At 34.1% G+C, this 22,025-nt stretch overlaps 2 protein-coding genes across 8 annotated transcripts; one reads left to right on the top strand and one right to left on the bottom strand.

Annotated features, from left to right (window-relative positions):
• The first annotated feature begins 8,797 nt into the window (after positions 1–8,797).
• On the top strand, positions 8,798–12,311 carry LOC105124871 (uncharacterized). The gene is made up of 5 exons (XM_011025039.1): positions 8,798–9,657; positions 10,120–10,178; positions 10,518–10,646; positions 11,220–11,355; positions 11,810–12,311. The coding sequence occupies exons 1-5, from the start codon at positions 8,953–8,955 to the stop codon at positions 12,128–12,130; spliced, it is 1,350 nt and encodes a 449-aa protein (XP_011023341.1). The 5' UTR covers positions 8,798–8,952; the 3' UTR covers positions 12,131–12,311.
• A 170-nt stretch (positions 12,312–12,481) lies between these two features.
• On the bottom strand, positions 12,482–19,627 carry BAM7 (beta-amylase 7). Of its 7 annotated transcripts, XR_842147.1 has the most exons (12): positions 19,164–19,626; positions 18,131–18,665; positions 17,632–17,922; positions 17,197–17,280; positions 16,787–16,990; positions 15,731–15,925; positions 15,227–15,391; positions 14,334–14,594; positions 13,897–14,115; positions 13,489–13,708; positions 13,174–13,311; positions 12,482–12,808 (listed from the first exon to the last, which is right to left on the bottom strand). XR_842147.1 is itself a non-coding variant. In XM_011025041.1 (11 exons), the coding sequence occupies exons 2-11, from the start codon at positions 18,572–18,574 to the stop codon at positions 12,780–12,782; spliced, it is 2,112 nt and encodes a 703-aa protein (XP_011023343.1). In that variant the 5' UTR covers positions 18,575–18,673; positions 19,164–19,626; the 3' UTR covers positions 12,482–12,779. The 7 variants fall into 7 exon arrangements, 6 of the variants coding, with proteins under 6 accessions (XP_011023343.1, XP_011023345.1, XP_011023342.1 ...); XM_011025041.1 differs by lacking the exon at positions 13,174–13,311 and having other exon boundaries at positions 18,131–18,673; XM_011025043.1 differs by lacking the exon at positions 13,174–13,311 and having other exon boundaries at positions 17,632–17,850; positions 18,116–18,665.
• Between the last annotated feature and the right edge of the window lie 2,398 nt (positions 19,628–22,025).

The following is a 22,025-nucleotide window of genomic DNA, read 5'->3' as shown; positions in this document are numbered from 1 at the left end:
AAATTTTTATTTAAAAAATATATTAAAGAATAATATATATTATATTTTAAAATATTATTAATAATTTAAATTATTAAATTAAAATGATATTTTGTTACAAGTTCTAGCACAGCTGATATGGTTGGTTTTGGTAATTGCTGGTGGACAAACATGTGTTCTTTTTTCCTTAAAATTAACTTTAACCGAACATCGGTTTCATTCTTGAATGATTGCAAATAAAAAAATAATAATAATAATCTTACAAGGCTAAGCTCATAATCAAGGAAGTCAGAAATATAAGTTTATTTGCTGCCAGTTTTGTAAGACAGGCAGAAATTAAGGGAAAGGGGCATTGTCTTTAAGCAAAGAACTGCACCAGGTATGACTGATAATGAAATATTAGCTTGAACAATTCTTATAAAATCAATTTTCATCATAGGCGTGAAAGAAATACCTTTCTCAGGGGTTGGTTTACTGTCCTGTCTAAAGTTCAAGATTTAATTAGCACCTGTTATGTGCAGCCTCTGTGCAAGCTTCATATGGAGGCAGCTATCAGCAGAACTGAGCTGGAGATTGATATCGAAAGAACAAGAACAAAACACAGAGCCAATAGCAGCTTTAAGACACCATCAAAGACATTTATGGAAGTTCCCAATATGTTGATATAGAGAAACTCATTGAACTCGACATTATTTACAAATTATTTACTTAGAAGCCCTCAATTTATACTACACAATGAATAAAAAATGCAACTTCTATATAACTTCGGATCCTAGTTTCCCAGATCAGGAGCTGTCTAGTTTCCCTGCCACTGATTGATCACCTCTCCTACCTGCTAATCCAATTACAAATCTCGAAAAGCTTCTTCAACTATAACTTCACAAAGCACTGATTAAAGGTAAATATCATGTTTTTCCTCATTCGGGCGAGGTTTATTCGTCAAAAATCTGCCACGTTTCAGCTTCAGAATCTTAAGCATTGATCCCAGATTTACACTCACGCCTTCAGTACCACTATGGTGCCACAGGGCCATAACCACTTGGCATAAAAGTGGTTCTAGCACTAATTTTGTAGGATTCTACCACTAAATTAAAACCTACCCCATGGCGGATCATCTTACTAAAAAAACCCTGCTAGAAACAAAAAAAAAAATTGTAGCCCCAATCACGAAATTAGCCGGTTCTGCCACATCTCCACAACAACAGACTTAGGCAAGAGCGGCGAGCTCAGCAAAGAAAATGGTTGCTAGAAATAAGTAACGGAGTGGTTGGTGCGGTGGAGACGAGTAACATTCCCTCTTGCACAAGGACTGTTTATTATTTAACACTCGGTATGCACCTAATTCTATTTTAATTCCTCATAGATTAATGGAAGTAGTGATGCTTAAATCTCCCTTACAATTTTCTATTGATGACAAGACTAATATCAAAGATTCAGGATCAAAGTTTAACAGCTTCAACTCAGTTGTCTTTTCTAACCATTCGCGATTTCAAGCAAGTTTGGACAGGGGGTGATTTCAGCTAGCTTAAAAACCTTACCATGTAAAACAGAAAATTCAATAAATGTTGAAAGCTCTTGAAGAACATAGCAGAGTGCTAACGTAGCTATCCGGTATTTTCAATGTTTTATCCACTAACTTTCTACCATAGGTCGCATTTCTTCCCTACAAAAACATACCCAAGTAACAACCTAAAACTTCGGATTGTGGCCACAGAATCGATGACCATTGCCAAATCCATCTCACTGAAAATGTTTGTCAGAATACAGATTCGGTGCAAAACAAAGACAGCAGGATTACCTGAAATGAAGCCATCAATGTGAATACACTATTTCCTCTGTACTGCACCAACTTTTCGGGTAGCGAAGCTTTTCCCATCACGTATTCGTTGAGCTTCGTGCGTAATTGGCACTAAAAGAGTATAGACAAACATGAACCACATGTAATATCAGTTTAGCTGTTATGCTCCATCAGAAGGACAGTGAGCCCATAAAAACGTTAGATAAAGGAAATATATTATGCAAGTGCAACCCATCTATTTTCTCTTTAAAAGAAGAGCTTATGGCAAGGTTCCCTCTTCTCAAATAACTGACTCAGCAGGGTACAATCTACAACCGCTATCCTCTATGCTTCATCTCAAAACCACGAATGCTGGGTCAGGTTTTTTCAAAACCTCCACTGAGCTTGTGCATGTGTTCTATAGTAAGAATGCCCAACCCATCTCAAAAGAGCACCTATGGCATATGGTGAAGCATACAGGAAGTGCAAATTGATTACATGTGTAATGACTGAACATATCACTAAATAAACTTGATAAAGGTCTCTCTCTTAAAGATGATGGACTGAAAAGGTAAGACAAGATGATCTAAAACTTGATTAAACACACACACACGCGCGCGCGCGCGCATATATTAACTTTGAAGGAAAAGGCATTATTGATGCAAACATAAGCATCATCGGTACCTGACAACGAACTGAGAACAAATATTTCAATTGAACTGTACACTCATCTTCTCCTTTATTTCGTAATTTATACAAATTTTCTTCTTTTCTGAACAAGAAGAAAGCCAGAAATTTGAAGAACTTATAGGATCAATTTGTCTTTAGACTCTAGAGAACAAGGATGATTCACTGCTTCTTGCAGAACCCGTTGATAACTTGAGATGGAGACTGGACGTGGGAGAATTTTCACTAATTTCATGTGGCACATACTATTAGAGAGACGACGTGCCTACCAAGCAGGAAGGGATAACAGAGTATGACAAATAGTCGTTGCTTCTACTTGGACATATTGCAATTGTTACATGAATCATGAATCATGAATCAGGAAGGGAAGCACAAGGTTTTTATCCAAAGATTAGGCATCACGGGTTGTACTTACTGTTAAGATCCCCCGCAAGAAGAAAATAAGCATGCAAGCTATGGACAAGTTTAAGGCAATCAACTGTTTTTTATGCTGCAGCCAGTGCCGCATAACATCACAGTGTAAAAATGCGAAAGATAGCTATGTTTCTGCTCCCAAGTCCCACCAAAAGAGTCAGCTTCATGTTAGCTCAAAATAAAATAAAAAATTGCAGAAATACGAATGCTTGTACAAGATAATTGAATAGATAAAAACCAAAAGTGATATATCTGAAGGAATTATGTCGATATATATTCAAAATATGGCACATATTGAATGATATTTTCTTATAAAAATATTAAAATGATTACATATTAAACTAACAAGGATAAACCTAAATTAATTAGTTAAATTTATGATCCAAATTATGAAATCATAATAAACTAAAAAAAATTATAATTCTTAAATTTTAATGGAGTCAAATCAAATGATTGAATTGAAAACAAAATTAATGAATTAAAATAAGAGGAAAAAGACTTGAATGAACCGGATTAATTTGTCAAATCTACAATCTAAATCCTACAACTAACTTGATCTAACTTTTTATTTCCAAAATTAATTTTCATTCAATTATACTTCAACCACCTATATGAGATTTTTTTATATACAAAATAACAAGATACTATTTTTTCAAAGAAGAAAATTGAGGAAGTTAGCATTGTTGACTAAAGTAATGGCAAGTCTACAATGCGTATATGATAATTTTATGTCATAAACTGCTATGTGTGTTCAATATTTCTGTTATTTTAAAACATATATATTTATGTTTTATTAGTTATACAATTTAATGAGAAATTATCTTAGTGTAATAATAGGAGTATCATATCCAACATTATAGTGACCCATTTTCTTTTCTAAAGAAAAGGCTTTTTTGGTTTGAGAGGCAGAAATGATCTCAGAAGGCATATATGCTAAAAATAAATCATTATTTAGTATCATAATCATTAAAAATCTTAACTAATCTTTCAGAGTTTTAAGATAAGAAATTATTTATACTAAAAGAAACATGTCATCACCTTATAGCATTTTACCTAAGGTAAGATGCATTATTACTTGTTTTCTATTCCTAATAGGCTTGTTGTGCAAAATATATCATTGGTCTATCTACAAAGATAAGAATAAGTCTATTACAATAAATTAAACTTTAGATATAAGGTGGATGGTTATGCTTAAGCCTATCTATTCTAAAGTCTTGTTCATGTTTGCCACTCTCAATTGCTATCATAATGACGATTGATGACCGTTCATTCATTCTAATAACAACTAGTAAATTGGTTTATTTAAAGCCATTTACTTATAATCGAGGCTTGTAATAATTTGTGATTTCTTCAAGTAACGTCAATGAATAACTAGGATGAACTTATATATAGGACTCAATTAGCCCAAATTTAAACATAAAAAGCATGGTTTTAAATATCTATTTATGCAACTAATATCTATAGAGAACAATCAGTAATGGTTCATTTATCCTATTGTAACAGATTCACTCATGATTTGTTGAATAAGGGTTCATTTGTTTTAGAGTGTGTTGCTGTATTAACAATTATATTTATTACTCAATTTTAAAGTATTTCCCCTAACCAGTACTTATGTAAATTGATTGATAAAGACTTATAAATACATAACTATTATTATAGAACAATTTTTTCATGAGTCAAGTTATTTATATCACATGAATGGACCATTTTGTTAGTGACTTTAAAGGTTCATTTATGTTAGGAATCATTGATGCATTTTTGACTTATGCATTTCAAAAAAAGGTTTTAATTTTTAAAAACCAAATATAAGATAAGGTGCTAGTCTCAATTAACATACAAGGTAATGAATTCTTATAAGTTCATTTACTTAAGACATTTTAAGTGAATAACATATTGATAATTGAAAGTTTTACTTGGAAATTAAACAAGCATGGTTTGAAAAAAAAAATACTTGTAAAAGCATTTGAATGTTGGCCTTTAGACCCTTATTGGGATTTACGAATATGCTATAAAACCTAAAGCAAATGTATGAATGAGTGTGAAATTCATGCACAAATGACACAAATAAATGATAAATAACATAAATATAAGTAAAATGCAAGCTTCAGGGATTCAACCTAAATGAATAAAGACAACAAAAAACCAAAAATATTTGAAAACACATTTAAATGCATATACATACATCATGCATGAAAATTAAGCACACGGGAAATTCGAATATCCACATACATATATGCAATCAATCTCAGAAAAATTTCATAATACACTTCCAAACCAACCATAAACCAAAATAATAATTTGAAAATCATTTAGGATTCAAAATGGACCTTTTAGAGTAGCTAAGGTGAGTAAGAAATTATAGATGAAAATGGTGAAATAATGCTGAAAAAGTTAGCAGCGATAACTCAAATTACATCAAGTCTTTTAAATTAATGATAAGAAGAGGAGATGTATGGTTATATCAGTAGGATGCACCACTTTTTCTTGTTAGTGATAGTACAAGTCACCTTTATTTAGAAAAGGATGTTGATGGCTAGAAAGTTTTGGTCATTTTTACTTATAATGTTATCTTTTCTAGACATGTCATTGGGCTTAACAGTGGGGAGATAAGGCACATGGATATATTTGCATATTGTACCACTTTTTCTTTTTTCTCCTGGTTGTGGTGATGTCAGTCATCACTAATTGGTGAGAGAGATTTAACGTCTAGAAGTTTCAATAATATTTTGTTTCTTTCTCTGACAACTTTTTTTTTCTTTATTATTTTGATGTTTTATGATAAGAGAAGGTTGTAGAAGTTGGTCAGGCAGTAAAAATAGATGAGAGAGAGCTAATGGTTGTTGTTATGGTGGTGGTTGGTCATGGTTGTTGTTACAGTAGTCGAAATCTAGTAAAGCTAGTTGAGATATGGCTAGGATTCTTGGTTTTGTTTTGAGTTTTGGTAGAAGAGAAGATGAGTAGGGTTTTCTAAGGGTTTTTTTCTTCTAAATTTCCACCTCACTTTATCTTTTCTCTTTCACCTACTTTCTATTTTTTGTTCTTTTATAATGGATAAAGTTTTGTGGAGGAAACAATAAATAGAGGAGAATAGGCTGGGTTTTTTTAGGGGGTTGGTTTGTGTCATAGGTGGCTAAGTTTTTCATATTCTCATTCTTGTTCTTTCTTTATCTCTTCTTATGGTGGCTAAGGTTTCTCTTTTTATTTATATCCAAATATTTTTGTCATTTTTTTTAGTTACTTAGTCCTTAGTAACATAATTTTATTTTGATTCTTTATTTTTTTTCCTGCACTTTAGTTCACTTGTTCATTTTGCTCCTTATTGTAACTTTTTATGTTTTTTTTTTATTTTATTTTTGTGTGTTTTTTTTAAATAATGTCAACATCAATTCAATAAAAACAAATAATTGAGAAAAATGAAATAGATGTGTCAAATGGCTAGAATGCCTCAAAAGCATATTTTTAAGTTCTTTCCTTCTTCAATTTTTTTATTTTAAGATGATGAAAATTATAAAATGGAACAATTGTTTTTAATTTTGAATTTTTTTTTGATGTAAGTATCAAACCTAAAATATGATTAATTCAACTTGTTGCATATTGAAATAATTTCTTATGATATAGTAAATCAAGATTGATTCATTTAGCCAAGCAAGAAATTAGCAATATAAGTAGTAGATGATATATTTTATTTTATATTTATCATTTCTACAATAATAACCAGGTGATCATCATGATTAATTTAATTTTTTAAAAATAATATTTATATGAAGAAATAATCACTTTAAAATCATGAAAAATAAAACCTTATAATCAAACCTAAAATCACTTTTCAATCCATTATTTTCACAACTCAAAAAGTTTTTTCTAATCCTCTCACATTAATAAGGCATTAACTATTAAATAATTAAGGTAATAAGTTAGAAGGGAATATTTTCAAAAGACAATTCACAATAATTAAATTAATTTGGCTATTTAGTGAAGGGATTGTTTCCATTTAATTTCCTAACAAGATTGATGATTTTTTGGATTTGATGATTTGAGTTGATGATATTAATGTATATTAATCAATGACTTAAGAAAAAGAAACCTATCAATCCAAATAAAGAAAATTTATTCGCCCTTTCTTATCTATCTAAATCTCTCTTCGATTTCATTTAAAAAAAATTGAAAAAAAAATGCAAAGGCAACAATATTCAATGGATCTTGATGAGTTTATATACATTCTTTGCAGGATTTTTCAAATAAGTTAATTTATAGTGATTTTTAATATTTCTTTTTTAAAAAAAAAAAAAAAACAATGATGGTTGGTTTAAAACCATATCTTGCAACAACAAAAAAAGTCTAATTTCAAATAGGTTAATTTGTGTTTATTTCCTTTTTTTAATATAAATTATTAAATTTATCTTCTTGTTTTTTTTTTTATGATAAGAAATCTAACCCGCTTGTATGTATCCAATATTATTAATGTAAGTAAAAAACACACAAATAGTAGCTGTTTTAATCCAAAATTAATTTTTTTTCTAAGGTCAAAATTGAGAGGGTATTGCTTAATTTCTAGATAAATTATTTAATATACTCTTGAAGCAGTAATCTCAAACCCTCATGATAGTGATGATAATAAGATTATAATTTCAATTAATTTTATTAATTTCATTCCATTCTAGCTAGAATATTCAGTACCTTATATTATTTAAAGTAATATAAAATAAAATAAATTTTATATTGTTTAAAATTTCAGATTATTCCAGATTTCTCATTTAAATTTTAATAAAAATGTTCCGAGTTTACTTTATTTATTATATTCTAAATATAGCCTTGATTAAATTCAACTTTTAACAACCAATAATTAAGCTGAATTTATTTCTTCCTAACCTAGTTTTTCACTTGGTAAAAAAGAAGAAATTTGGAATTGTTACATCAATTAGATATATTAAATACTTGCTCTTTATGTTATTTACCTTCTATATTAACATATAGTAAATAAATAAGGATTAGACAAGTATATAGATTCTCAGATGATAATTAACAAGGTATTTCACAGTTGCTCTCACATTTGCTTTTCAAATACAATCTTGGAGCCAAATACAAGAGAAGATTATCAAAACAATAAATACATTTAGTTAGAATATGAATGATTTACTGTTTCAATAAAAAAAACAAATTAATTTTAAAAACAATAAATATATTTAGCTAGACTAAGATATGTTTGTTTTGATATTTTAAAACATTTTTGAACAAATTTAAAAATATTTTATTTTATTTTTTACTTCATATTAATTTATTTTTAATATTATTAGATCTTTTAATGTTTTAATATTAAAAATTAATTATATTTTAATATATTTCTAAATAAAAACTCTCAAAAAAAATCAATCAGGCCCTCTTCTTTAGGACTTGCCCCAATACTTGAACCTCACTAACCGTCAATGCTGTAAGAGCAGCGGTCGTTAGGTCAAACAGCTAGACGGACAGACTCCAATGATTAAAGAAAGAAACTTGAATAAAATCTGCGCATCTAAAAGCATTAAACAGGGTAGATTCTTGCAAGGCCACCTCACTCTACACGGAAATGGGTTTGACTAGCTGGTAAACCATCCAATAAGATGTCTGGTCTCTCTCATATCTCCACCTGCATCGCTGTGTTTTATTTCTTAGTTTTACTATTTCTTTCCCTTTCATTTGTGGTCTAAACCTACCAATCAAAAGTAGCATCTCTAAAGAACCCAACTCTTTGCAACTCATGATACACTAACACCTACCAATTCTTTGTATTTAACACTTTTTTAGTGTTCTTTTTATAAGGGTTCATGTTTTTTTTAAAGTTTGTTTGTTGTATATATGATGGTCGCTCATAGTCTCAGTTTTTTTAGATGAATAACTTCATTCCTAAGCTTTTGAGATATGTCTTGTATGTATATTTTCTTCATATTGATGTTTTGATTACTGATTTTTCAATAAGAAGTATAATCTGACTGTTTTCTAAATCCACTTGGGTTTTTTTCCTAAAAATTTGAGTTCCCTGTATTCATTGATGTGTCGGTCTCACTTGAGTCATGTTTCTTGATGGATATATTATCATGCTTGAATCATAGGCCTCCATGTCAATCCTCTGTGGCCTTCCAATTCTTGAATGTGTGTACTGCCTTGGCTGTGCTCGTTGGCTATGGCAAAAATGCCTTTACACCGCTGGTTATGAAAGTGAGAACTGGGGCTTAGCCACAGCTGAAGAATTTGAGCCCGTGCCTCGTCTTTGTCGCCTAATCCTATCAGTCTATGAAGAAGATCTTCGGCACCCACTTTGGGCACCGCCAGGTGGCTATGGTATTAACCCTGATTGGGTAATTGTGAAGAGAACTTATGAACAAACTGGGGGATGTGCTACTCCTTATATGATTTACCTGGATCATGATAATTTTGATATAGTGTTGGCTATTAGAGGGCTTAATTTGGCAAAGGAAAGTGATTATGCAGTTTTACTTGATAATAAATTGGGGCAGACCAAGTTTGATGGTGGTTACGTGCATAATGGGCTTTTGAAGGCTGCAAAGTGGATTTTTGATGCAGAATGTGAGCTTTTGAGGGATTTGGTTGAGATGAATCCAGATTATAGGTTGACTTTTGCTGGACATTCGTTAGGTGCAGGGATAGTGTCATTGATAGCAATGTATGCTGTTCAGAATCGGGATAAATTCGGGACCATTGAGAGGAAGAGGATCAGATGCTTTGCCATGGCTCCTGCTAGATGCGTGTCACTGAATTTGGCAGTGAGATATGCTGATGTTATCAATTCTGTCGTGCTTCAGGTAGGACTTCCCTGTGCTTCCAGTTATATTTGAAATCAAGTAAAGGTGCTTAAAATTTTGTCAAAATGGATTGTGGTGAAGTTTAAATCTTGAATTCATCAGTCGATTGGAAACACCAACAAAAATGATGATGATGAGTGGTCTTGATGAGAATGGTGGTAGGAGCATTTTCTGGTTTTACTGAAATGAATAAGACCTGGTCAAAGTGGCTTCCAAAGCATGTTGAAACATCAGCTTATTATGAGAATCAGGAACCCTGTTGGTTTGAAAACTAATTACGTGAAGGATTAACATTTTAATCTGTCTTTTTTATTACAATTTTAACCTGCTGCCAAACTCTGAATTTGACGGAACAAGCAAAGAGCTTCATACTTTAGACTTCTAGTATGTCAATTTCTCCTTCTCTGTGCCTAGGAATGGTGGTATGTGCTCTGTTCTAATATGAGTTACTGAATGAACCAGGATGATTTCTTACCTCGGACAACTACTGCTCTGGAAGATGTTTACAAATCAATTTTCTGGTAAAAGATAGTATGTCTTACTCACCTTTTTCATAACTATTTATATTGTTTTTTTCTTTTATGGCATCTAGTATCCTGGCATATATTCTAATGGAAAAGATGTTGAAATTTGAGACCTTTGAAAAAATCAAACTGGTCATTATGCTTTTCGCAAACAAGGAGTGCATCTTTGCAAATAAACTTAAACAGAGTTTTTCCATTGGGCTAGTTGAGGAAACCGCTGATAGTCATCTATGGACTCTTATGCTTGCACATGTAGTCTTTGTTACAACGATCATGTATTCTCATGGAGTTCATTTTAGACAAGATAGTAAGCTGATTTTTTTGTGTTTTGGACAGTTTGCCTTGCCTGCTTTGCCTAATGTGCTTGAAGGATACTTGCACTCTCGAGGAGAAGATGCTTAAGGATCCAAGGCGGCTATATGCACCTGGCCGCCTATACCATATTGTTGAGAGGAAGCCATTCAGGTAAATTCAGCTGTATTTTGGTGCAATTTTACATGCACCTAACAAAGTAGCTGGCCAGGTGTTTTTATGCCCTTTTCTGAAGGAACTTGAAAATGCGGGGATACAAAGAAGGATTCACCTGCTGGGAAATAAGAGTAATCGGCGGGGGAAGAGCTAAAATAGAAATAATGAGTCTTGATGATGGTATGGGTTATGCTTACCAATTTGACCTGCAATACTAATGGGCAATCAAAGACAGACTTAATAGGCTCTTCCTCAAAGCCAGAGTGGATTAAAAATGGAATCCTGAAACCAACATTCATTGAGGGCTGTGCATGCACTCTTCCATTTGAGATGCCAGTGTTTTCCCCATGCAGGGGAGCATTTCATGCATGTGCTAGGAACAGCAGCTCAAAGAGTGACTGATTATTAGCATTGAATACTTTATGAGCAAAAGAGTGGTCAGTTGTCACCATGATGTGCTGGTTGCCACTCAATTTTGATTTCTGGAGCTTTATTTATGAGAATTTCTGTGTTTTAGATTGTTGGCTATTATCTTATTGTAATGACAGTACCTTTACACTCTGGTTTCAGGATAGGAAGATTTCCTCCAGTTGTCAGAACAGCAGTCCCTGTGGACAGGCGCTTCGAGCACATAGTTCTTTCATGCAACGCGACTTCTGATCACACCATTATCTGGTTAGAGAGGGAATCTCAAAGGGCTGTTGATGTAAGCCTAACTTCTTCCTTGGCAAGTATAGTGTGAGTTGGGGCTAGGATTGAGACTACTTTCATTACTGGTCTAGTTTGAGTCATGAACCAAACTTGTAGAGCCATTTTAATTTTTAAGAAAAAAAACCTTGGTTTGTCCAGCCTAGGGAAATTAGTCAGCTTTTTTCACAACTTCTGTAGTGCAAAAAATAGCAGCATCTGGAATGTTTGTAGAGGCCAATCCGTGGCAAGTTTCTCATGAAATCCCCGAGACCTGCCATATCTATAGCTCCATTGTTTATGATAAAGGCTGTGCCAGTCAAGTGGATCTTGTGGCTCCATTTTTTATGTATTATAAAGGCAGTGACAGTCAGTCATGTGGTTCTTGTGTACTTTGTTATATTAGATGATCGGGGATTGAGAATTAACTTCTACATTTGCTGACAAAACTGAAACACCGTTTTCCCTGTCAGTTGATGCTGGAGAAAGATCGGATCATGGAAATTCCAGCACAACAACGGATGCAGCGGCAGGAGTCTCTTGCACGTGAGCACAGTGAAGAATACGAGGCAGCACTTCGGAAAGCTATTGCTCTGGACATCCCACAGTCATCCTACTCTCCTTCTTACGGAACCTTTGCTGAAGTGGAAGAAGGGGAGAGTTCTGGCAGCTCAGGTGGATCAGGTTCGCTGATGTCGTTTAAGAGAATGAGGGAGCGATGGGACAACTTTATAGAGCGTCTTTTTGATGTGGATGAATCTGGTCGAATGGTGTTCAAGAAGTCTTCCACCTAGACTATCCTTTCTTCTTCTTTGTAATTTACCTTCAAATTTCTTTCTTTCATTTGTCAGCCAAATAGGTTCAATTCCTCATTCGATTGTATTTTGATGGCCTATGGGATTGTCTGCTTAAACCACGGGTAATAAAATATACAAGGAAAGAATATGTTGCCCACCTTCAGGCGTGGCGAGATCATAGTAAACAGAAACTTGTCGGCAGCCTATTGTGCGAGCACGTCTAGAGATTACAAAGATACCTGGCCTTCAGCAAAGGTGACGGTCTGGAAGTAGCTGGCTAGAAGGATCTTGAGGGGAAACTTACAAAGGCGATTGAAGATGCGATTGAAAATGAGAAGGAAAGAGATGTACAGCTAATGAATTAATAATTTCAAGCTTCTGAACTGCACACCAGAAGTTTCAGTTTTGTCCATCCAGAAAGTTTCCAACACAAGCATAAAAGGAAGCTCGAATCTAGCGGTAGCGGAGAACCTGACTGTTTTGAGTTTGAGATTTCATTTACAGAGGTGTTAGAACTATTTCGATACTATTCCCTAGTTATCATATAAAAACTACTACTCCACTGATGTACATTACGGTAAACCCCCATCTGTTATGTGGGAGAAAAACAAATGCTACTCAAATCTGGATGCCCTTCCTCCTCCTGCTATACCTTGAGTTCGACAACTGCCTCCCCTGCAATGGAAATCGAACACATTCAGATTGAATCGCGACTGAAAATGCATCCATCAGTGCTAAATATCATCAACAGCGAGCTAACCAAATGGCCCCCTGCCACATTCATTTTGAATTTTATGTGACTAGATAAACCTCAAGTAACTTGAAGGGCTGGTTATTTATCAACGTCTAACAGATTCAGCTTGAACGCTGTGCCTGAAAATAAAGCCCTCTTTTTTTTCCTTTTTTTTTTTTTTTTTTTGTTCTACTAGCCAGAAAATGAGAGCAGGCTATGACTTGTCTGTTCTTCACACAGGGCACTGGTGGCGGAACCTTTTGAAGTCATCTCCCGGTTTATGAAACAGAAAACTGGTGCAAATTACCTAAATCAGTGAAACTCATGCTGGTAGCACCAAATTTGTTATTCCTCGGATTCTGGCAAGCATTGAAGCATCCAGAACCTTTAGATAAAGAAATCAGTCACCCTCTATTTTCACCCCCTTCCCTCAGTTATTAGCTTCCTGCCCACCAAATAGATGCTCACAATAGGTAAACGGGTTCATTCTTTTTTATTAGCACGGGTAATTGGATTAAAATTTACAGCATTGTGAAGACAGCATGAGTCATTGGGAAAAAATTAATAGCATTAAAAAGACTCAAAATTTAAAAAATAATTGCATGTTGCTCTAGTACTTTACCATGCATTCTCTTGACAAAGCGTTCAAATTCCATGAAGGTTTGTCTCTCCATTAGAAGTGGGCTGAGCCTGAGGTGAGTAAAAGACAAAAAATGCCTTCCATCTGGATCATTCGATGGTTTGGCTTTATCCAGAATCTTATTATATGTGACCCTATCATGGCATGGAAGAGCGTTCTCGCTAGCAATTGGAATGCCAACTTCCCAAGCAGCATTCAGCACCTGAAATAGACAGTTAGAATGCTCATAGACACACTTTCAAACCAGCGTATCTGAAGCAAGATATAGCATTATGTTCTTCCAAAATTTTTAAATAGGCCAAAAGAAAAGGCTTTTATAAAGACAACCTATTTTTCTAAAATGAAAGGCTCAATTTAGGAGATGTTGAAGCTGAGCAGTAGCTTTCTTACTTGCCATACTAATCCCTCAGGATCTGCAAGTGCCTCTGCAAAGTCCACTTGCTGGTCTACCATCCGCAATTCAGAACACGAGAAGTTTAATGCAGCTTTATGCTTCTTTAGCATTGCTGAAATTGCAGCATAGCCATCACGATTGCATGGGTTGTAGAACCCAGCAGTTAATTCAGCAGCATGACTGGCTGTCTTGTACCACCAATGAATACCTGATAGCTGCTCGCCAATTAAAATGTAGCAAACAGAGTGGATCAAGCATAACTATTTAAATAACTTTTAGACGTAGTTTTCAAATTCAAAATGCATTTTGAAGTGAGCATGAACTAAAATTACGACCAAAGCAGTTAAACAGAGAAAGACAGAAACAATTCTAGATAGCAATCTTAGATAAACAAGCCTCAAAATTAGAAGAAATTTCTGAAAAGCTGACACACCTTCACAGCAATTTGAGTGCCTTCGAAAGCTAACTTTGCCAAAGAAAGTACCCGATCACCATGATCAACTAAGATCCTAGTATACCAATTAAGGAAGAACCTGCCATAATACCCATCATAGTCCCCTCCATCACAGAAGAAACCAGTTTCATGTGGCTGGGAATTGTAGAAACCAGCATTATCTGGTCCCCTAGCCCAGAAAGGATGTCTCCTTGCTTCTGCTGTCTTCTTTAAGCTTTTCAGCAAATACTGATCATAACACTGCAAATAAGGGCCTTTTTCTTAACCATGCTGAGATACTAAAAGATAAATTGACATGACAAGTTGAGAAAATAGATGAAAGAATCAAGCAATCAATTCACATAATGTGGAGCAACCAATTTACCTAATGGTACTTATTGTTTTCTCATTACTAGTTACAAAATGAAAAATTGAGAACAAGTCATATTGCAAAGTATATTTTTAAGCTAACTGGTTTCTTAAAATCTATAAACTCTGCTTAACATTCAAGTCCAACTCCACTTCTCTGAAGTACCTCGACAAAATGGGCATACAAATCAGAAAATCAACTTGAGTCCAAGTTAACTCTGAAAAGACTTCGTAAATTGACTTCTATTTTCAGTTTTTGCATTTTGAAGAAGAGAAAAGAAGAGAGGCTGCATGGTGTTGGCAAAACAAGTGGCTGGAGCATGCTGCCTCAGCAGCAACTCTGAAGGCCAGAAGCATTGTGAGTGCAAATGTTGGAAGCCATCAGCAAGTTTGCATGTATGGATTTTGTGTGTTGCAAACCTCAAAGATCAAAGTAACTTGTAAAGTTGTAGCAAGCAAATATGGATGATGAAAGCTTACATCAGTAAGAAAGAAGATCGCTAATTACAAAGCTAAAAGATTACCTGAAATTCACCAATGCCAGGATATCTCCAGCCATGCTTCACTGGACAAGATGGGTACCGTAGCTCCCCACAAGGACCAAGTCCAACTTCAACCATAGAGATGATACCATCAGCAAAAAATTCATCAAATTCTGCTCGGAAGCTTCTCATGTAGTCAAAGTACACCTACATTAGTTAACCATAGAGATAAAACACCAAATTTACTAGCCTCAAAAAATAATCCGGCTCAAATTTCCAAATTACATGAAAGCAACAGATCAAATCACCTATGTTCTGATCATTGCAATTAGGAACACACATAAAATCCAGTTTTGAATTCAGCATCATATACATTCAAAATGCTAGCCATAACCAAAACAGCAACTTCAAAAATATAATTAAATGGAATAATATATCCTTGTATTTAGCTTATGCAAGTGTCTAAGAAAATTTAATGATTATCACAGAAGCAGATATTCACATGGATACTTGCAAAGAAAATTTAGCATATTCACGAGGATGTACCTCAACAGCAGTACGGCCTCTTAACACTCGTTCTTTGTCAATTCCCCATGAAAGACATTCTGGGTTGCGCCTGCCTTCTCTATCAGTGAAGAAAATGTCAGGATTACTTCGTCCAATTTCTGCCACCCAGTGTGGCAGGGGAATACATACATCATCACCAACATTGCCTCCACATTCATGAAATGACATCACAACCTGAGGTAAAAAATCAGTAAAACAAGTTGACCTCATCCAGAAGGAATCTTCAAGAGTGTTGAGACAAGCTACTACAGCACAATCAGCAATGAGTTGCTATGATATGTTTAGATGGAGATACACTCGTAACAAACATTTCAATACTTCTTAGAATTGTAAGAGTTAAATATAACCTGTTAATAAATTTGGCTGTCCTCGGAATTATTGTTTTATCATAACATTAAAAAAAAATAGAGAACAATAATAAAGAGAATGAAATACTCCACAGCCAATATCAGCACCCAAGCTGTGGGGATTTGCAATCTCAAACCTAAATGATCAACCATCTCCCTTCATAGACAGGAAGCCACTGAAACACATGGATGTGTACTTGACCACACCTTCATTAGTGCCTGGCTTCATGACAGTTTCAAAAACTTCAGTCTTGTGCATCCAAGTTCCCCAACCATCGCCCATTCATTAGCCCAAAGATATTGTTTGCCATTTAATGAAATTGGCTCCTATCAAAATCATCATAGTAAGGTCCTTAAATTTGATCTGTGAATAATCTCCCAGCTATGATCCATCAACATGCTTAGTCACACAAGCTCATATCATTGATAGTATGATCAACAGCAACAACTTGCTCAGTTTCCCACACACTTGAAAAATATATGATTTCATAATATTGCAGAATCCAGGGCATTGTATCAACCTCACCAACATCCACATGTATGGATGCATTCATAAACAATCTATGAAGTGGTGTACCATAGAAAGGGAGGTTGCTAAGAAAAACCAACGATTAGCATTAATTTTATGTCCAGAATGAGGGAGGGCATGAGCTACGATACAGGATAACAAGTTTCAAAAGGCACTCACCTGTAACTTAAGCTTAAGTTCACGCACCATCTGGAAGAGCCTACCATACCCACTCCAGTTATACTCCTGAGGGGTGTGAGCCTCTACTATGCCCCACCAGCAGTCCACCATAATGCCATCAACATTGGCAGATTTCAAGACCTTGAGCTGCTTCAGTAGGTCATCTGGATCAACCAGCTCACATTTCATATTTATGACACCCAACTAACACCAACAAATTATGGCACACAAAAAAGAATATGATTAGAACTGCATAGATCTCACATTTGGCATCAAGGTTAGATTGAGAACAACATATCAACGAAAATATTGTATCTTTCACAAAAAGTCTGAACTCTGAGCGGAAATAAAAATAGGATAGCACCCATCTCCAAAATTAACTGTTTGAAAAGTAGGATTGATTAACTCACTGGTAACATCACATAAACTGGTATGAATGAAGTGCCAGCAAAATCCCGCTCTGGTAGCTTTGGAATTGGAGGTATGTCAATAATCTATGAAAAAAGAGAGTAGAGAGTTGAAAAATGCATGAAATTAAACTCGTCTAAAAGAACCAAGTTTTGTAAGAAAATTAACTTGTACTCTCGATTCCTTGACTGAAAACAAGTTCTACACATGTACAAAATTGTACTCCACTGCTAATCAAAAGGTTGGTTAATTTAGTTATGTCTAACGTGTGATGTGCAAGATATAGTAGAGTAAAAAAAAAAAGCAGCAGCACAAATTTTTTCAGCGTTCAAAGTTCACTAGGAGGTTACAAACATTCAACTTAAAAACAACATTTACTAGAATATCCAGTGATGGATATTTCAGCACAAATAGAGTACAAAAGAATTCCATAGTACCTGCTTGTCATTTATGATGTCCATGGAGCCACCAATATGGAGACTGCTCTCTGTTTGCTCTCCTCCCTCCCCCACCACTGCTGGGATCTGTGGCTGAGTGCTTGCTGATAGATCATAAGGTGAGGGGTTGGGCATAAAAACACCTTTCATACGGCATGTATTGTACTCAACTGAGGTCTGATAACCAGGAGAGACTCCTCTAAGGGAAGCCGGTGGAGTCTGTTGTGACACCAGATGAGAAGAAGATGATGTTACTGCAGCAGAAGTGCCACCCGCAGGCCTTGAGCCCTGCAGCAAAAAAGTAAAGCATATAGCCATTCCCTCTAGATTTTACTAAGATCCATTTGAAGCAAGAATCAAGGAATGAAAAGTAGGGACTATGATCAACCCAACCTCTTCAAACCCATGGGTAATAACAATTTAATGCGCATTCTCATCAGTTATCACTAACATCTAAATAACAAATCAAACAAAGGCTTCATACTTGAGAGATAAGCACCTGAGATCTTGAAGGGAAGGTAGTTCCATCTGGAAGAACAACCCAGCCAGCTTCCCTAGCCAAAGCTGCAATTACATCATTTATATCAGCTCTAACTCTAAGATTGTAATTCCCATGCCTCCTTAATCCAGCCAAGATCCTTGCTGTGATTGCCCTCCGGTGTCGCTCTCTTAGCTTCGTCCTCTCCTTTTCTTCAAGCGGTCTAGACCTCCGAGCTCCTCCTGCTGGAGTGGTAACCTGCTCTTGAAATTGCTGTTGATGTTGAAACTGATTATCACTATTGTTTGATGCCATCCCTCCACCCCCTCCTGCAATAATCTGTGCAGCAATATTCTTCCCTCCATTTTCTTCATCTTCATCATCTTCCTCTTTAACGTCCATGTCCATTTCTTCATCATCATCTTCTTCACTTGTTCCCATTAATTTCTGGATATCCGTTGCCATTCTCTCTCTTCCACAACCAAATGTCTAGGACTTAGTCATTGAATACTTCTACGGTGACAGGCCATCATTTCCACTTTGAGTATCCATATATCTGAAAAGCTACCGTTTTTCAAATAATGAAGATAGTAAACTAAAAAAAAAACATGTGCTAGTCTCATTTTCGACTTCCCTGGCAACAATGAAAAACTTAAAGAGTTATGACCCAAATCTACTCAATCAATAATAGACAAAGAAGGAAAAAGAATGTTCTCTTTTACAATTTAAGCCTTTATTTGAAACTTTATAATGTTTTCAACTGCATACAAGTCAAGAAGACAAATGCCTCCGCTACATTATCCTTAACGCTATATTTGGCATAAACATGTCAGTTTTCTCATTTCTGTTCTTCAATATATGTTTTTTTTTTTTTGACGACTGTTTTTGTTTCTTCGAGTCAAGGGAAAAATAGAAATAAAAAACAGAATAATCAAAAAATTAATTTCTTTCTCGGCAACCAAACAAGTACAGACCAATTGTCTCACTATAAATCAACAGCAGAACTTCAATAAAAAATTAGCGGTTTTTAACTACAAATAAACTCAACAATCACCTTCTTGTAACAGTCTTCCGCACATTTCAGCGTAAAAATCCCGCATAAACTTCACCTTTTGCGTGCTAACACTTCAAATTCCCCTCTATTTCTCCATTTCCAACTCAAATTTTACTTTTCCAGCTTTCACGCCAGCAAATTCACAAACCTTCTCACCTTGTATCTGCTTCATAACAACAGATCCATCTACTCTCTTGAAACCCTAACTTCGCCGACCACCGGAGAACCTCCGGTGCGTTTCACGGTCACTCTCCAAAGCCTAATTAAAACAGATTTCCGCAAGAAAGAGAGAAATTCGAGGTTTTCCCGGCGAGTGGACGTAGCGGACGGTGAATGTGAAATGGAGAGTAAGGCGGCGCGTGTGGAGATGTGTGTTTGCGTGCGAGGGTTTGGGTTTCGCGCGTGTGGAGAGGCTCGAGCGTGTTTTGTGTGTGTGTGTGTGTGTGTGTGTTTTGGTTTGACACGGTTGGGGCGTGTGTAGTTAAGCTCGAAAGGGGGTGCGGGAGACACGAGTAGCACGTGCCGAAAGTTGGCCGAGTTAGACTACACACGAGATGTTAGTGTGTTCTTAAGGGGCCCAATCACGTGACCTCCATTTGTGGTAAATGGTTACTGACCGTTCATACAATTGTCTGAAAAGTTACGCGGTCAGTCCGTTCCGCTCGATGTTACTATATGATAGTAAGAATAAAAATAACACAAGGTGGTTATTATGTTTTGCGTAGATAAATCATAAATGAGGACACGTGAACCTATTTCTGGTGCGGTGTGACTTATTTTTTATTAAATTTTATCTTTTTATTTTTCATTAATTTTTTAGTATTTTTAAATTATTTTAATGTACTAATTTTAAAAAATAAAAAAATATATATTATTTTAATATATTTTTAAATAAAAAATAATACCTACTATACTCTTAAATACCTTCTAGAAAACAAGAAATAATACTATTCACCCGGTGATATCCATCCATGCCAATAATGTTAATGATTAGGCAAATCCAACTTAGTAAATCCTATTAACATTTTCGTCTCGTGATTGAAATTATTTAAAAAAATAATTCATAATAAATAATATTAATCTTTAATATTATATTTTGTTAATGTCACAGGATAAAAAAATATTAAAAAAATAGCATAAATTTATTTTGTTAGAAGAATGAAGACAACTATAAATTAAATTTGTCTTTACTGAAAATTTTAAAGGAAATCTTTATCATTTCATGACAGAAAAAACAAAAAAACAGGTTCATTTTATTTTTATTATTTCTATCTCTTTTATTTATAAAATCAGATTGTCGAAGTCAAATGTAGCAACACAAAAAAGACTCATCCAGTAACATAGAGGATGATTATCTTTTAAAAAAATGGATATTGAGAACAATTAAAAGCCTACATGAGCTGCAATATGAAACATGTCACATTGGATATTATCAACAAACTATAATATTAGTGAGTATAGCAACTAGGGTTTGAAGCATAAAAAATATTATCTCTAAGGTATTAATTATTTTCATTATATTTGATAGAGGGTTAAAATAATATACTTTTAAGATACAACAAAGTGTTAAATTTATATATAATAACTTCAATAATTTTATTAAGAAGTTCTATTTTGTTTTTTATAAGTGTAAATAAAGAGTTTATAGAAAAAAATTAGGAAGAGAAGAAAATTATTTCTAATTAATTTCTGACAATCATCAAATTGATATTTATAAATAAAATAACACTCTTTTAAACCAATATGCCTGTAGAGTTTAAAAACATACTCTTTCATACTAATTTATATATAAAAAGAAAATAACTCTTCAAACAAATATGTTTATAGAGTTTAAAGATATACATCTTTATACTAATATGTTTATAGAGTTTAAAAGACAGCTTTTTATTCAAATTAAAAAGATGTTATGTATAATTATTAGATTAATTAATTTTAAAATTTGAATTAATTAACTCAAATTAGTTTATTTAAAAAAAATAATCATTTATGCTTCCCTCACATTACAAGGCACAACAAAACCCCTTACTCTTTCAATATGAAATAAAATTTCTCTTTATTGATCCTTAGAGGAGTATCATAAATCCTTAATAAGGACCTATTGAGAAGTCCTTTCTATGTGAACACATGAAAATCAAATTCTTTTTTGTAAGATAGTTGCATTGTTAAGGTTGATTGAGTTGTCCACTTTCGAAACTTCGTCAAAGCAATTCTAACATCATCATTACTTAAAACTATCTGAATTTGACAAAAGAGATTCATGCCTTTTATTTGGATATATTTTTACTCAATTTGAAGCTATGCAACTCCACATTCATTTGTTTAAAGATGCCAACCTAATTAGTCTCAAATCTGAAAATCAAGTGATGACTAAACAGAGACAAGATATCAGAGATTTTTATGAAAAAATTGTGATATAAATATCTAATTTCATGGAAATAGGGTTGTAAAATGGATGTTTCTCTTCCATTTGAAAAAAATTTCATGTTAGTTGAAGATCTAGAACTCCATAACAAGCTTTTAGAAAATGTCAATTTGACCATCGTGAACTGCTAAGGAAGAAAATAAACAAAGGCTGAACGACATGTTGTCTAGAGTGAACCCTTTAAAGTAAGGTTTTTAATTTTGGATTTGACGAAGTTTTAATTTAATCCTTATTCTTCTAATTGTGTCACGTTCATTCTTAATTGACATAAAAAACTTAACCTTTGTCAGACTCAAATATTAGTTTTTTAGTTGATTGTCTTTTTTATTTTAGTCATTGGTTTTGAATTTGTGCATTTGATCCTTAACTAACAAACAAACTTTTAATTTCTTTAATTTAGTCCTGATTTGGTCAATTTCAGCTATATATTTACGTGTCTT

The sequence above is a fragment of the Populus euphratica genome, unplaced genomic scaffold (genome assembly GCF_000495115.2).
Source record: "Populus euphratica unplaced genomic scaffold, PopEup_1.0 scaffold32.1, whole genome shotgun sequence".
In the NCBI taxonomy this organism is placed as follows: domain Eukaryota; kingdom Viridiplantae; phylum Streptophyta; class Magnoliopsida; order Malpighiales; family Salicaceae; genus Populus; species Populus euphratica.
Note: the sequence above shows the minus strand (reverse complement) of the source record. Positions and strands in the feature narration are given on the sequence as shown.